The sequence below is a fragment of the Pagrus pagrus genome (assembly GCF_965226575.1).
Source record: "Pagrus pagrus genome assembly, chromosome: 2".
Taxonomy (NCBI): Eukaryota; Metazoa; Chordata; class Actinopteri; order Spariformes; family Sparidae; genus Pagrus; species Pagrus pagrus.
In genome coordinates this window covers 2959373-2975999 of record NC_140186.1, presented here as the reverse complement: position 1 = coordinate 2975999, position 16627 = coordinate 2959373, and the positions used below count along the sequence as shown (strand labels likewise).

The window sequence follows — 16627 nt, the reverse complement described above, 5'->3', positions numbered from 1 at the left end:
TCAATTAGAAGGCTCTTACAAAGCTTAAGTAAACTACTGAATATCATATAATGCTGCGACTGACAAACATTAAGGAAAATGAGCAAAAAGCAGGGACACGTAAGGTCTTTTTAAGATCACCTTTCAGGTGTAAAAAAGGAAAAGAGAAACAATCTTAGGCCAAATACTTCAGGGGACAACAACATCTATGTCTAAGTAATATGATGTGCAAACTTAACTGTGCATAGAGATCAAATTGTAATAAATATTAATGTGATAATTAACATTATCACGAGTTTGACTTTGTCAAAACTTGTAGGGGTGATTGTACATTTTCATGATTAATTTAGTTTTACTAAAACGTTAAAAAGTTGTTTTTCTTTTTTAATAAGTGCTGCGAAAAAAGCTTTTATTGTTTTTTTTTTAAGCAACAAACACTTCCCATTTATCATTAAGAAGAGCCCCAAAAAGACAAACACAAACACTCAATAAAAATCCCAATAAAAATCATTGATTTGTCATAGTTATTCCACCAAGTTTAACTTCCTCTGAATGGCTCTTTCACTTTAAAAGTTTTTTTTTTTTTTTTTTTTAAATGTTCTGCCTTAGTTCTGCATCAAAGAATCACATGAGCAACAAATAACAAAAACTGAGCGTTATAGCGATGTACAGGAACTTTACATAGAAGTACTTTAGTAAACAGATCTATCTTAGCTTTCGTTTTCACTGTTTCTTCGTTTGATGTAGCTTAAAAGATGTGAAGCATAATGCCTGTCTTTGGACCACCGAGGTAATTGTAGGTGTGTGTGTGTTTGTGTGTGTGTGTGTAAAACATGCTGAAATGTTTCCCAAACATTTCAAAAATGAGAAAATAGTGTCCCTCCGAGCCGTCAGAGGCTCGTCCTGGTTCGAGGTATATGATCCTGGGGCCGACCAGTGGCGCCTGTGGAAAATGTTACAAAGCTGTCTGATGGATGATGGTGAATTTCATTCACACTGCTGTGCATCACGCCTCCGCCCTCTCCTCCCCCGCCCTCCCTCACCCTCCTCCTCCTCCTCTCCCTGCTGTAGTCTCGCTCTGCTCGAACTACTTTTCCTTCTTCGTCGAATCATTCATCAACAACCCCTCTTTGTCACCCTGGTTTGCTCCTGAATAGCGCCGGGCTCCATTCACATTCACATTCATTTAATTCAAGAATTCATTTTGTGTTCTTAAAATATTCAAAAACAGGAGAATGTTTACATCGACGAGGCTCTCAAAGTGCGTTTAAAACGAGATGGGAAGCAAAATTTTTCCTTTTGTGTCATGCAAAGCAAAAAAAAAAACCATGACAGGTGCATAAAGTGAAAACTTAACTAAAAGATATCACCGTGAAGCTTCCCAAGTTGATTTACTGACATTAAGATGATCATTTTGTGTACACATTTTCTGAAATTGGATATTTAAACATGCAGATTACATTTCATTATTATTATTTTCATCATTGGATAAAGCCAGGTTCAAAGTTATCTTTTAATTTTGGGCTACAACTATACTGTTGAAGTTTTATCTATTATCTGAATTTTCAAATCTAGAAAATATGTTTTTGCCTCAACTTCTATCGCCTCAAGCTGAGCTGAACGTGATACTGACCTTGTATGGATTCACCTCAAGTCTCATTTTCAAACTGTGTTCACCTTAATATGAAAACAGCTAAAATATATTTTTAATATTATTTTTAACCCTATGCTCTCTGCCTATGTTTCCATAATTTGGTGTCTAAATGACAAATAGGCACAAAAAGCTTTGGCGTTCACTTGATCGCCTAAACTGACAGCCATGGACAACATAGCTGCAATGAAATCCCTGTGGAGAGGCTCAGATTGTTATTGTAAGTCTCTGACAATATTACAGAAAAGATCCCTGCAGAGATAGACCAGAGATAGCTCTCACTAAATCCACCAGACTCCATTTACAGAAACAGTAATTTTATCATCGTACAGCTTCATTTAAACTGCAGAAACAAAATGAACCGTCTTTGTTCGTCTTTCATCTGGTTCAGCCAAAATAAACCTTTAAATTCACTGCGTTGGATATAAATGCATTAAACTGAATCGATTCTTTAAGAATTTAACTTAACATGTTGTCGTTTGACCACAGTCGGTGTCGTGTTAATTAATTTAACAATATTGACGGTGCAATTTGTAGCCGCTTCAGGTCGTCAACCACCTGCTAGCTGGCAGGCTAACTAGAGGCCATTATTTTTTGCATCTTTTGGGTGGATTTACATGAACATGCAGGATGTTAGAAAGTACCAGAGGGAAAATAATGAAAAAGTTCATGTTTTCATCAGAACATGCTAACGAGCTAACTTGCTCGTACAGGGGGAGAAAGCTCTGACAACTTTTTACTCAGATCTCAGGAAAAAGCACAGATTGCTATGAAGAAGTCGGATGAACGGTTTGTAAATAAAACTCTGTTACATTCAAACAGTTAGCACTTGAAGAACCGAATGACTCTCAGCTTGAATTAAATGAATTGAAGGTGAATAAAACTCTGTAACCCCCCCACACCAAACCCTTCCTGCCCCTTATTTTCCCCAACTTGCATCTCAATATAACTCCAATCCCCATCCCTCCCCCACCCCACCCTCACCTCCACCTAGAAACCCTACGACTCCTCTCGTCCTCACCCACTCCCAAACCCGCTCTGTATTCCTAACCTCTTTGGTGACTCTCTGGTGTCTTTGAAACAGGGTTCCTACACATTCTCTACTTCAAGATTCAAGACTTCTTCTTCTTCTCGCCACCAGAAAAGTATCTTTCTGGCTGGATTTTGGATGGCTGTGTGATTGTTAGCGATGTCGCTCGTATGATTAGTCGTCACGGCAACAAATGTCACAACACAGGAAATGACAGTAGGACTACAACTACTTAAGATGGTTGTCCGCGGAGGGAACAACTACTTTTTTTTTTTTGTACAAACTTTTCCTGGGTTTTTGTGCAATTCCAAAACAACTTTAAAATGTACACAATTTTTCAAACTTCAAAAGCCTTTCAGCCCTGTGTAGGAACCCTGATTGAAGGTGTCGTCGAGCTAAAACAAGGAGGAACTATGAGCGCTGTTCCCACCAGAACAAAAGATCAACAAGGCTGTTAGGACCAACTAAGTGTCGGTTCGAGGAATGGGCTCACTAACCTCCCCCGTATCTCCCCTTCTCTCTCTCTCTCTAGGTGGAGGAAGCTCCGTGGCTGGGCATGTTGGCCATGCTGCCAACCATGCCAGCCGCGCCAGCCATACCTGAGGGCCCTCCCAGAGCCGGAGGACTGTGCTTGGTAGGTGAGGTCATGTCGGGCCCACGCCCCTGGCCTTGGCCCTGGACCTGGGGGGCGTGGTGGGCGTGCTGCAGGGCATGGCGCTCCAGCAAGGTGCGGTGGGTGAAGGCCCGGTGGCACACGTTGCACTGGAAGGTGCGCTCGGCACGGTGGGTGCGCATGTGCACGTTGAGCGAGCTTTTCTGGGTGAAGCGCTTGCCGCACATGGAGCACTGGAAGGCCCTGACTCCAGTGTGCACCACCATGTGTTTGAGGAGGTAGTCACGCAGGGAGAAGGAGCGCCAGCAGATGGAGCACTGATGAGGTTTCTGACCTGGAGGGACATACAGAGCAGCCGTGTCAGCACATCTCATCTCTCATCTCATCTCTCTCATCCTATTTTCTCTTTTGTTCAAGTGGAGGCAAAAAAAAATCAGTTTTTATTAATGATTCTAACAAAATCTAATCATTTATTGAGGTTTTGAGTCGATTTTTAAGAAATAATGTCCAAATTCTTTGATTCCAGCTTTTTAGACGTAAATATTTTGTGGTTTCTTTCCTCCTCTACGACAGTAAACTGAATATCTTTGGGGTTGTGGACAAAATAAAACATTTGAGAACGTCATCTTGGGCTTTGGGAAATACTGATCAAGATTATCGGACATTTTATAGACCAAACAACCAATCAAAGAAAATAATCAACCGACAATGGAAAGAATCATTAGTCGCAGCCCTAAATTACACAAAACTGCAAGACTAAGTCACACACTCGTGTCAGGTCCACTGTGTGGACTGGATGTTTCCTGCTGTAGTACTGACGTTACTGACATTACAATGGACACAGTGTGCAGAGTTTTTGTTTTGCGTCTTTCAGCTTGAAATGATCTTAAACTTTGGACAATTCATTATTTTATCTGATCCGTCTCTCCACTTCGACGCTCGCTACTTTCTCTCTCCTCCTGCATTTTAAAATCATGTCTGTCCTCGTAACTTGTCCACATCATAAGCGTGTTGTGCGTCGTTAATATTCCCCGTATGGTGTGTGAGGATAACTAACCTTGAATGTTAGTCAAATTGTCACTCTCCTCTTAGCTCAGGTTTGGTCTCCACCATCTCCTGAGAGAAATATCTACCTTTTTTTAGCTGCTAGATGTTCAGCTTTCTTCATCAGCTAGTCTCCAACTGGGTCTGTCTGCTGTTTGGTGCTGAAAAACAGCTCCATGACAGTTTAGGGACGTACAATATGGGTTTTTTTCAGCTGATGCTATAACCTGTAACCATGTGCTTCTCATGGCTGATCCAGATAGGTTAAACAATTATTTACATTTTTGTATTTAAAAGGAAGTTTATAACCTGTCGTTTATGTTCACAGTTGAGGGTTAGAAGGGATTAGACGTAGTGAGCAAAGACGGATGATTTCATATTTCACATTTTTAATAAGGTTTGTTGTGTTGATGCAGAGTTGCTGATCATCCTCCAGATGTTTGTCACTGAAAACAACATCTTTCACATTACATTTCCATTAATTTATTATATAAAGGTTAGGAGACTTTTCTAGCGAAATAAAGACATAAATAATAGACAATGAAACAATGAGGCGTGTCTCACCAGAGTGGATGAACATGTGCTTGCTGTAGTTCTTCCTGGAACGTAAAGATTTGCCACAGTGCGTGCAGTCGAACGAGGTCTCAGATCCCTGGGAGGAAGGGGAGGGGCCCGCGGAGCAGGAGGAGGTGGAGGGAGGCGGGGCCGGGGTCATCGGAGCCGGGGGCGGAGCCTGCTGACCGGGCTCCGTCCCCGCCATACTGTCAATCCCACCCATGGGCCCGCCCACGTAGAACGGAGCGGGCTGCGACTGGCTCACTGGGTACTGGAAAAGAAGCTGAGGGCGGAAACAACGGTCACTGTTAGCGCGGATGCTTTTCATGTCTCTTACCAATTTTACTTTTATTATTTTCATCTCTTTTTAATCTGTCTCTCTACACTTTTTTTTTATATCTTGCAAAACACAATTGGTGCTTTTCAATTTGCACTTCTGGCCGCACTGAGTTACATTTCCATCACCGCTTTATGTCGGCTGTGATGCTGCGATGTCTCGTGACCGTGGCTGACAATAAACAAAGGCTTTTAAATAAATAAATGACAGGAGACTTTTCTATTGTGAAGAATATGCAGCAAATTAAACGTGTTTATCACAAATTTAGAGCAGCTTTGTTGCCGGCTATCCTCCAATAATACTGTTGACTGCTACTCAAGACAGGCGCGGTGCTAATTATTGACACACCTCAAAGCAGGTATCCTCATATTGGAAATGCAAATCCCTGCCATGCCGGGTTGATGTGGAAAATCAAGCTGAGTCAAGCTGAGCTGACACAAGCTCCAAATATTGCCTCTACGTCTATGAAAACTACATCAATAATAATCATAATTAAAGCTTATAATATCAGGTTTTTTTGGATTCTGGCAGCTTCTGTGGATAAAAGATGACGATGGTCGCATAAAGTAAACGTTGTTTTAGTGGCACACCACCAGACTACAGAGCAGCTTCTGTCCTCAACTCATCCTCCATAAAAAATAGTTTAAATTTTACGACTTATCCAACCTGGATAATCTGACCCGTTGACAGGCATTAAGAATAGCTATAATAACTATATCTGGGTCAACCAGAGGCATCAGTATTTAATTGAGGCTGTAGATTTTGATTCTAGTTAAATAATCTTTGATAAAAATGTAAAATATAATTCAATTTGCCTTTTCATTGTTTAATCATCATCGTACCAAGGTGACAAAATCAATGCCTGTGCTTTCTGTTTACCTTTTCTACATGTTCATGTGTCTGCGCTCCAAAACTTCAAACCCTCCTTTGCATTTTTCATTTTCAAAGAAAACACACCTGTCAATCAAACTGTGTAGGCGGGAGGTTTGAAAAAGTCCATCACGCTAAAACCGACGGCCTCGTTTAGTTTTTCTGTGTTTCTTTGTTCCGAGTCGAGTGTTTTCCTTTTATTTTAGTGCCGCACTGCGATAAATTCTGCCTTCTGTCAATCACCCATCACGGCAAAAAAATAAATAAGAGGAAGTACAGAAGCCGTCTCGACTAAATGAACTTTAGTTTAGTTTATTCAGCTCTGTAATTTAATTATCATACTCTTGTTGTTTTAGATGCTGTGAATGCCGTGGATACAGAGGGCGACCAGACACCGGTAATAACTGTCTTACTTATTCATTCATGGTTAACCTATCTGCCCCCCATCAATGTTCAACAACTGTTTTCTGGCTTTTTGTTTCCCTGCTGCCATCATTTGTGTTTTCTTTGTAGTAAAATACATCAAATATAATCAGCAAAAACCTCAAAGTTTCTAATAATGCTGCACTTGTACTGATGCCTGCTACTTTTTAATCCTGAGTGAGTCTCTCTGTGTAGACGTTTTACTGCCAGAGGAACAGGAGTTGGCAAACCCGTCTCTATCGTCAGGAAGTTATTTGTATAAACTGTAACTGTAGGATATAATAATTGTACAAAATCTACAATTTCAATGTAAAGATAAAGTTTTAGAGATATGAATTTAAACAAAAAGACAACTTAAGACACGTGGTGGTGTTTGTATGTGCCTATTTTTAATGATCACTGTGTCATCACTGCTCGTTTTGTTTCAACCCTAAAGGATTTCCAATTTTAACTGCCGTTTTTTAAAATTACCTGAAAGTCTTTTTAGGTTTATTGTGAACAAAAAAGAAAGTTGGGTCTAATAAATTTGTTTCTGATTTGTATAATTTAGAAAGAATATAATCTATTATAATTATGGTCGATTTGGCTTGTATTTGTTTTGTAAAAGTGTTTACTTGGTTTACTTACCTTTAAATTAAACGCTTTATTTAAGTAAAAGAACTGAAAATGGAAGTTTTTGGTGTTGAACTCAGATGTGGTTGTGTTGTCTGTCAGTATCAATGTTTGTTTTCCACCTGTGACACGTTGCACAACTGTAACTGTGCCTCTGCCTCTGGCACGATCTTTCAAAGCTCCACCTTAGCTTGTAGAAACATTTTGTAAGTGCAGTGCAGATTAAATGTAATTAACAGTGTACGATGCGAGGCAACTCACCTGGTTGTTCATGGACTGTGTGGTTGGAGGCGGAGTCAGAGGCTTGTTGACCCTCCCTCTGGGGTTGAATGCCATGGCCTGAGGAGGCTCGCTCTGGGGCCAGAAACTCTCCGAAAACACCCCCTGCTCATCGTAGAAATCCTGACAAGACACACAAACACACGGAAATTAATTAAAAGAGCCTGACATGGAAAAATCTGACAACTCCAGTTTTTAGTTGTGTTCAAGTTTTGGCTTCAGTTCAAGAATCATTAAAAAACAAATCTACAACACTGATTTTTTTGTTAGAAAACACAGCTTTGTTAGGTGTCAGGTTCATAGACACACTGAGACCCAACAGGAAAATGACTGAGCAGATGCTGAACTCTTACCTGCTCCATAGGTGAAGATCCTACCTGTCTCTGTGCTCTAAGTGCTTTGTTCTGAACATATGTATGCATATGTCATATGTCAGCCACACATACAATTAACTTTGGCAGGTCGCCGCGGTATGTTAACTACCGCCCAAATATATTTGGCGACCCATTTTAGCATTGTTTAACTTTTATTTTTTGATCAGTCCGAGAGAACGACGCCATCCACGATCGATTAACTAGCGGACAATCTGCCCTCGCTCTGTCGACTGACGTTCACACGTTCTCTGTAGCGCACCACAGAGACCGTAACCCAGCTGGTTATAAAGGTAATACATCTCCAGCTTTAGTTCTCAACTGTTTCAATTTTCATGCATTTACATACAGACCACATCCCTCATAATTTGCATTTACTGTTTTCCCACACACGCATGAACACAGACGTTGGAAAGATTAACTCACACGGTGCAGTCCAACCAGTCGAGCTACATTACATAGTCTGATGTGAACCACCAGCATGAGATGAGAAGAGCTCGTCTAATTTAAAGAAGCAGAAATGCGTGTTCGACCAGCCACACGGAGGAGGGCGATATGGATTTAAATCTCATTTGGTATACGTGTTATTTTAAATCAAATCAAATCAAATCAAATTTTATTTGTATAGCCCAAATTCACAAATCACAGTTTGCCTCAGAGGGCTTTACAATCTGTACAGAGACGACACCCTCTGTCCTTCGACCCTCGATTCGAGTGAGGAAAAACTTGCCCCCAAAAAAAATTTTTTAATGTTGCACTTGTGAAATGCATCACTATATAGTATATTTCCTACAGATGATTTAAAAAGATTTTATTCATAATTTTTTTTTAACTTTATAATCATTGATCGTGGTGAAGTACTTTTACTGACACTCCATAGAAAAGACAGGCATCCTACTGATCTACGTGCACACTGATAGATTACAACATGATTAAGAAAGGAGGGAATTCATATCATCACTAAATTATGAAAAAAAGAGTAAGGAAGGACACAATTAATTAGAGTAATTAACAGGAATGTATCTTCTGCTAATGTCCAGTCCAGTAGGGGGAGGTAATGCACCTGGAGTCTGGCTATGCGATACTAACAGCTCATTAGCGCTATCGAGAAAAGAAAAATGTTGCGTCCCCCGTCAGAAGCGTTAACTGCGTCTTTTCAGATTTTAACTCGACACACTTGTTTTAGGTCTCGCGCCATTGAGTCTGCACTGAAGAGAGAGATAAACGTGGTAACAGCATGAGAAGACAGACGCTGCTCAGTTCAGTTTGTTATTTGCTAAGCGACAGTCAAACACACTGTGCACATACAAAAACCCTTTCTGTCCCGGTTCATTTTCTTTTGTCCCCGGGATGACGGGACGACATTAGTCTCGAGCTCTAATCTGAAACATCGAAGCATTTCATCACGCTGATACGAGGCTGTGAATACAATATTACAATAAAAGCAGTTTTTAAGCAACATTACCAAAAATCGGTCTCATAAACCTATTTCCACATGGCCTGTATGTGGACAGGACAGATGATGACATGATTGGAGAGATTAGAGCATTTCGACCTGGTGATAAGTATCCTAGTAATCTCAGCTCTGCCTGCTTTGTGATGATCAGGGGCCTGTTAAACCTAATTTACAACACACAAGCATGTCATGTGAACCAAAGCTCAGAACAGAAAAACTGCTCAAACACAGAAGATTTGATTATTTCAAGCAGTTTTGGGTAAACTGACGATCACGTGCTTCGCTTTGCATGAAAAACTTAACGCTTTAACCTCCGTAAATTGAGTGAAAGAATCCATTTCCAAGCCGAGTTTCTCTGCAGCACTTTTTGAGAAAACTGTCAGGCAAAGCTGAATCCTTTTGACTGTGTGGCAGATGTTCCTTGTGTAGTCTGCAGGGTACAGCAGGCTGCGGCATAAATCCACTCCACCATGTTCTCCCCTCTACTTACTTCGGTACTTGTGACAGAAATGCTGAGGATAAATCTAACACAGTAAAGTTTCCTTTTAAAGAAAAATTAAAAAATATCCACCAAAATATTACCTTGAAATCAAGGCTCAGCACTCAAGCATTGAATGTCCTTCTACATGCTTATTATTATTATTAAATTAAAAACATGTTTTTCTTTAATCACAATCTTTTCATCGCTGGCTCCTGTAACTGCAGCTCACCTCTGAGTCAAACTCACCTGGCCAAAGCCTGCCATGGTTTCCTGGGAGCCCTCCTGCCCTCCATCTCGTCTCCCGTCCTCCAAGGCATAGACGGTCCCATCAGTGTCCTGAACACCTTCATCTTTCACCACCACTCCCTCTCCTCCCAGCACCTGGAGAGGAAAAAAAAAAAGGTCCATTTAAATCTTGAGCAGTAAAGAGATTATGGTACCAACGCTGTCAGCAGATAGTCTGCAAGAACAACAGCGCATCGACCCGGCTAAAGCCCCTTTAAGTAGGTACTAATAAGTTTAATGACCTACAGTGAATATGCAGAAGTCCATAGAGTGTCAACAAGGCAATTACGGCTGAAGTTAAGACGAGATCTTCTCTTCAATTGTGCAAAGTGCAGAAACATCTCAGCGATATACGCCAATGCAGTGTGAGAAGAGGGAAAAGCAGAAAAAGAAAGAAAAGCAAACCGTTGCAGCTCTGCATGCCTGAAAGCTGTAACCATGGCAACCCATTCCCCTTATCCCTCTACCTGGAGTCTGAGCGGCTGCCTCTGCTTGCGGCTGTGGCTCGCCCCCCTGTCTCTGTCTCCGTCTCTTCCCCGCTCTCTCCCGTCCAGGTCCTCCTCCTCGCTGTATCTGTCCATCCCCACCAGGTCATCAGAGAGGTCAGTTGTGTTGCCGCGGAGGCTGTCCCTGCCGATGCTGTCCACACTGCCCACACCGGAGCTGCAGCCCGCCGAGAGGTTCCCTGTGCTACTAGTGCTGGCTCCGTTGGCCGTCTGCGCCAACAGGTCTCGGAGCTTGTACCTGACGTCCTGAGTACAGCTGGGGCTCTGCTTCATGAGGATTGTGCCGGGCCCGGAGCCCAGACCGTCCCCGCCACACATGGAGCCGGGGCCCATGTCGCCCAGCGCCATCAGACTGACTGTGTTGGCTTGCTCCATCGGGCCGCTCTCACTGACATTTACGCTGGCACCCCCTAACCCCCCGCTCATGTTACTAGCCCCGCATTCAGCCATGAAGTTAGAGAAGTTCGCGTAACCTCCACCTCCACCTGCACCACCAACAGAGCAGCTTCCACCGCCGCCTCTCTCTGTCCCTTTCCCGTCGCCGCGCTCTTCTTGTTTAGGGAGAACTCCTCCGAGCATCCCTCGTCCCGCTGCAGCCGCAGCAGCAGCGGCGGCCCCTGCCGCGGCCTTCCTCTGAGAGATGATCTGGGTGCACTCGTCAATGACCGTCTTGATCTGCAGGATGCTTGCAGCGGTGAGGATGCACAGGGCCTGCGACTGCAGCACCACCAACGAGCCGCTGTACATGAAATCCACAAGCTGCTTCACGGTTTCGGCGGGCACCAGCGGTGGCACAGAGATTTCAGAGTGGCCCAGCAGCAGCTTGTCCTGGAAGAAGGGGCTGCCGGCTGCCAAGACGCAGGCGTGGGCGCGCAGCGAAGCATCGTGTATCCGCACGGTCACATCGCAGAAGAGGCCCTCGCGCCGCTGCGTGCGCAGGGCTTCCAGCACCGACTGGCTGGAGTTGTGAAGGTGGATGTAGTGCACGGTCTCTGTGCCAGGCGCCATGGGGGGAGGGGGCGAGTCGCTGGGGATAGGGTGGGAGTGGGGATGGGGAAGGGGGGGTAGGTGTCTGGGGTTTTGCGTCAGCTTGAGGGATAAGGAGGGCAGGGAGGGAAACGGGTACAGTGCATCGGCCACGGTGGGTCCGCGTCCTCTCAAACAGTCATGAGTCTGATGGAAGCTTCAAACTGCTGCTCTGCTGTGGTTCAAGTGCGTGAGGAGCTGCCTTTGTTGTCCTGAGCGGGGGGGGGCAGGGACGAGGGGCGTCAAGAGGTTGTATCCACCGGCTTCACTATCTCTACCAAAACCCTGTTGAAACAAAGCATAACAGCAGTGATTAAACACTCGGCAGCTGTAATAAATGTTGACATCAGAGCTGGAACAATTCGTCAATCAACAAAAAGTGGTGATTTCACAGCGACAGGTCCGGCGAGGCGAGGCGCAGTGCATTATGGTCATTGTAAGAAAAAACGACCTTCGACACGGAAAAGTGCAATGAAGCGGCCGTCTGTTGTTTTGCAAAGATGCAAAGTGGTACCACGATCCCAAGATCCCTTAATTAACTGACTTCCTGCACTGAGTCGTAATCTGTCCGCTGTGCTCAGATTGTGTAAAACAGTGAATAAACAGGGGCTCTACGTAATTAAGGAGCATGTTCGCCTCACAATAAACACAACAGCGTCACCATTACATCTCTCTAACTTGTGTCTTTTGTTTTCTGTTCCTGCAAGCTGCGTCGCTCTCCTCCTCCTCCTCCTTATATCTGCATGTCTATAAAATCGACATATTTTTACATTCTGTGTTTGGTTTTCTTTTGCTAATTATCTTGTGTGGACTGTCCTTCTCCAGGTCACCACAGAGGAGGAGAGGTCGAGTGGCTCGGGCACCACTTGTCGATGTCTTGTCCTGCTCAGTCGTCCTCCTGGACCATCACTTCCTCCTATCAGTTATAAGTCAGTATAATCTCTAAACTACGATCTTGTTGTTCTGTTCAGTCCGTCCTGGGAGACGGATCCCTCCTCTGTGGCTCATCCCGAGGTTTCCAGAAACATTTGGCAACACTGAGCGTCATGGCGGGCCAACTCTGACCCGTTCGGGCAGCCCTGATTTTAATAACTTTAGAAGCGGATGCCAAACAAATCTTGTTTCAAATGTTAAGCTTTGCTCTTTATCTTTGCTTTGCATGACTGTAAACTGAACATCTATGACAGGAGTCCCCGGGCCACATCCGGCCCACAACCTGATGTCAGAAATATAAAATAATCCTGCACGCAAAATTCATTTTCGGCTGTGTCACACTAATTTAAACTACACATTTATATGCAACTGGGGGTTAAGCAGTCATCGGTGTTATACAAACTGCCGTATGCGTTTCTGTATCAGTATGTTAACAAAGGAAATGAAAAACTAAATCTTCTGACATGTTGCACTTTCTTGCAGCAGCCCTCCTACCAAGATAATTTGAGTTTGAGGCCCTGATCTTCATCAACTGAGAGACTGCGAGGGACATTTTGTGATCAGCACAGTTAATTAATTAATGGACAATAAATATTCAACGCCTCACTTCATAATTCATGCAAATAATCGCTAGTTTTCATCCCAGTTTCGCATCGTGTACACTGATTTCTGTCGTGTGAGCCGCGTCACACAGCTGCACCTGAAGGTGACACAGGTGACAATTAACCAGCTGCTGATCGATCATCAAATGAGTCGCGTGCCTCATGTGAAAACACCTGTTTTGGACGGATGACAGCACGTGCCAGCAGCAGCAGCAGCAGCAGCTCCTCGGGTCAGTGTCTGTCCTGCTCGGTGGGTGGCCGGAGATTATGTGACTGTTGTTGCTTTTTTTAAAAACAGACGCACGGAGAGCGAGGTAACCGACCAGTGTGCGGGGAAAAAAAACACACCCCGGTAACCGAGAGCAAACCCGCCAGGTCCCGTAAACAGCCCCGCCGAGCAGCCAGCGTTAGCTCCGGCGACCAGCGGACAGGTTAACGGTGACACGCTAAGTTAACGGTAGCTAGCGTTAGCTGTTGACATTAGCCGCTCGGCTCGCGCACGGAAATCTGCACGAAACGGCCACATTCACGCCTGCAAACCGAACACCGGCACCGACCGAGACACGAAGGTGGATCGGTACGTGTCAAATGCGAACTGGCAACGCGCCTGGCACGACATAAAGGCGGCTGTCGGGAGCTCGCTCGCCCCCCCTCAGGCTTCCCAACACGAATGCTAACCTAGCTTGGATTACTAGCTAGCTAGCGCTCGAATCGCGAGACACAGAACTAGTAAAGTTAGCATGGCAGCTAACGCGCTAACACCCTTTTGTGTGCGGGGCGCGTTAACGCTCCTGCGGGCGGTTGTTGGCGTGTTTGCGTGTGTTTTTTAATCGCGGTTACATACCTCGCAGTGTGCGGTGACAGGTCGGCGCTTTTTAATTTTCAGGCGGATGGATGCAGCAGGAAGCCCTCTCAGTATAACGCACCCAACCCGGTGAGAGCTGGAAACAAACACACACAGCCACACAAACACACACTCGCAGACTCACACACACAGCAAAGCAGCGACAGGGACACACACACACACACACACACACACAAAAAGGGATGTTGGAGTTTTGTTCTGCTGATCGACAGCTAAACCATCAACAGCTGTGAGCGCACTGTATACACTGTACCCCCCTCACATTAACACACACCCTTTTGAAAAGTAGGACAAATGCCTGCACACAAACCCTCATTACGCACAGACATGAAGCCACACAAATGCATGCAAATACACCTGTACACACCCACACACACACGCGCACTCTCTCCAGGAAACATACCTTAACAAAAGGATGGCACACAGACAAACAATGCATTTGATTAAAATGTCAGTCATCAGCAACCAGGAGTGAAATCTGCAAGAGTAACAACCACAATGTCACAATAAAGATAATGTGACGCCAGGACGACAGATTTATAAGTTGGCAGGTGTTTAAAATGTACAGCGTGGTCAGGTTGTGTGTGCAGTGTGTCGTCCTCTTTGTGCTGCAGCCTTGCAGACATTCGTTAAATGCACGAGTTACAGGTTTTTGCCAGATGACACACAAAGAAAAAATGTCTCCATGCATTGATGACCGACATAAAAAACGTGTATACCAGCAAATACATCGATATATATATGAATTTCACTTACTAATATCAGCATACGCCTTGAAAATCCATTATCACTTGAAGATTTGTGTCTTCATTTATCAAAATTGGACAAAATATTGATGCGTTAATATTTCGCATCACTTTCTTTGTTATGCCGACATTCGCTCCATGCTTTAGTTACCATTAGGGATGCACGAAGTCATCCGTTATCGGCTGATAAAGAAATCATAGCCGATAATTCAAAGCCAAACTGCTTTTGTTGACTTAACAAGTGCAGCATCTTCCCACAGCAGGTGGTGGTACGCACCTTTACAGTTGTTTTGTGAGCAGCCAATAAAAACAGAAGAAGAAGAACAAACACGCTGATGTCGATCGCAACGTCAAACAAATCATATCACAGCTGGAGCGTCAAATAAACCATCTTTGCTCAATACATTTGAGCCGTTCTTGCGCTCATGTGTGCAAACAAAAGCATAAAAATGTTGGTTTCTATTATCGCTTATTTTATTGGTATCGGCCATGAGAGTCAGGTAATTATCGGTTATCGTATCGGCTGGAAAAGCATCCATATCGTGCCTCCCTCGTTAACGTGTGAATATCAGATTTTGCTCAGATGATGAGCTGAAGTGCAGAAAATGTCTTATAAACAAAAATAGATGTGGAAAAGCCATTTTGATTGACATAAAAACACTGCGCTGCATTTTAAAGATTATTTTCTGACATCTGAAGACTAAATGACTTAATGATGAATCATAATAATAGTGGAGCGCGAGCAGTGTAGTTATATAAGTTATATAGGAATCAGTGTAGATGCACCAATATGAAAGCTTTTTTTTTCTAGACAATAACGCCGAATTGTAAAATATTCTCTTTGTCACGTGTTTCATAACTCCATTTAAAGGGATCATTGCAAAAAAAATATGCGTATATCAGCCGATCTATTGATACCTGAATTGTTTTATTGATGATGTCACTATACGCCTCGAAAATCCTGTATCATCCCAAGATTTGTGTCTTCATTAATAGACGTGGGACAAAATATTGATGCGTTCAATAATTTGTATCACTTTCTTTTTGTGATACGTAATCGATACACTGACGCCAAATATCGATATATTTTTTAAACATGCATCTACTACTTCTGTCACTACCTTTCCACTGGTTGTGGTGTAAACTTCTGCAAACTTATTTTACACAAATTAAAAAGATTCGAGAGGCAGAGTTGTATTTTTCCTTTAAACAGAAATGTTCTATTTTACCTTTTAAATGACGGCACGTGTGGACATGAACAGTCAGTGTGTGATAAAGAGGCACTGAGCCTACAACACAGTGAATAACTACATAATTCCTGCGTTTTGCCTCTTTAGAGGGTCATTTCTCTTCAGTCGCACGGACTTTGTGACGTATCTTTAGATGATTATCTTGCAATATATTGATCGTTACTGTGGGCAACATATCGTGATGGTATCGTATCATTGGAGATCCTCAGATTTCCACCTCGAGTCATTAAGATTATTTTCTAGATCAAATCAAATCAAACTGTTTCCTGATTTTCGCCCGTGATATTAACCGACAGGCTCTAAAGGGTCACACTGTGGCATCTGTTGGAGAAAGGACCCTGAAAATAACCAGGATCTGATTTCCTAAGAAGACAATTGGTTGGAGATTGTTTGTATTTATATCTGTTTATATTCTTATCTCAACTACTACTAGAGCTGTAGCCTGCATTGGTATTAATGTTGCTTTGCTAATTAATCATCTCAGCTAATTTCTCTGTTCCTTTGTCAGATTGTGGTGCTTAAAGGATGAATTCAGTCATCATCTCCTCACCTCCATGCTGACGGGAAGGCAGGAGAAGTTTCGTAGTCCACAAAACATTTTCTTCACAGCAAAACAGAAGTAAAGTAGTAGTTTCAAGTCTCCAAAAGTGATTTTGAAAGGATGTTATTTACAGCCTCGACACACAGTCGAGCTTGTGCACCCACTTCAGACG

At 43.3% G+C, this 16627-nt stretch overlaps 1 protein-coding gene across 3 annotated transcripts; it reads right to left on the bottom strand.

The window, feature by feature from the left end:
- Positions 1 to 2591: 2591 nt before the first annotated feature.
- On the bottom strand, positions 2592 to 15296 carry zbtb45 (zinc finger and BTB domain containing 45). 3 transcript variants are annotated; one of them, XM_084376994.1, is made up of 6 exons: positions 13898 to 15295; positions 10454 to 11803; positions 9948 to 10082; positions 7376 to 7516; positions 4882 to 5155; positions 2592 to 3607 (listed from the first exon to the last, which is right to left on the bottom strand). In XM_084376994.1, exons 2-6 carry the CDS (start codon positions 11498 to 11500, stop codon positions 3189 to 3191), a joined length of 2016 nt encoding a protein of 671 aa, XP_084233120.1. In that variant the 5' UTR covers positions 11501 to 11803; positions 13898 to 15295; the 3' UTR covers positions 2592 to 3188. The 3 variants fall into 3 exon arrangements, with proteins under 3 accessions (XP_084233120.1, XP_084233121.1, XP_084233122.1); XM_084376995.1 differs by lacking the exon at positions 13898 to 15295 and adding an exon at positions 13228 to 13316; XM_084376996.1 differs by lacking the exon at positions 2592 to 3607 and adding an exon at positions 3617 to 4763 and having other exon boundaries at positions 13898 to 15296.
- Positions 15297 to 16627: the final 1331 nt, after the last annotated feature.

Excerpts from the sequence above, each read along its gene's own strand:
- zbtb45 (XM_084376994.1), bottom strand. The coding sequence starts at position 11,500 with ATGGCGCCTGGCACAGAGACCGTGCACTACATCCACCTTCACAACTCC. Across the intron at positions 7,517-9,947 it reads CCATGGCAGGCTTTGGCCAG|GATTTCTACGATGAGCAGGG; the intron begins GTGAGTTTGACT and ends GTGTCTTGTCAG. Across the intron at positions 5,156-7,375 it reads CACAGTCCATGAACAACCAG|CTTCTTTTCCAGTACCCAGT; the intron begins GTGAGTTGCCTC and ends TTCCGCCCTCAG.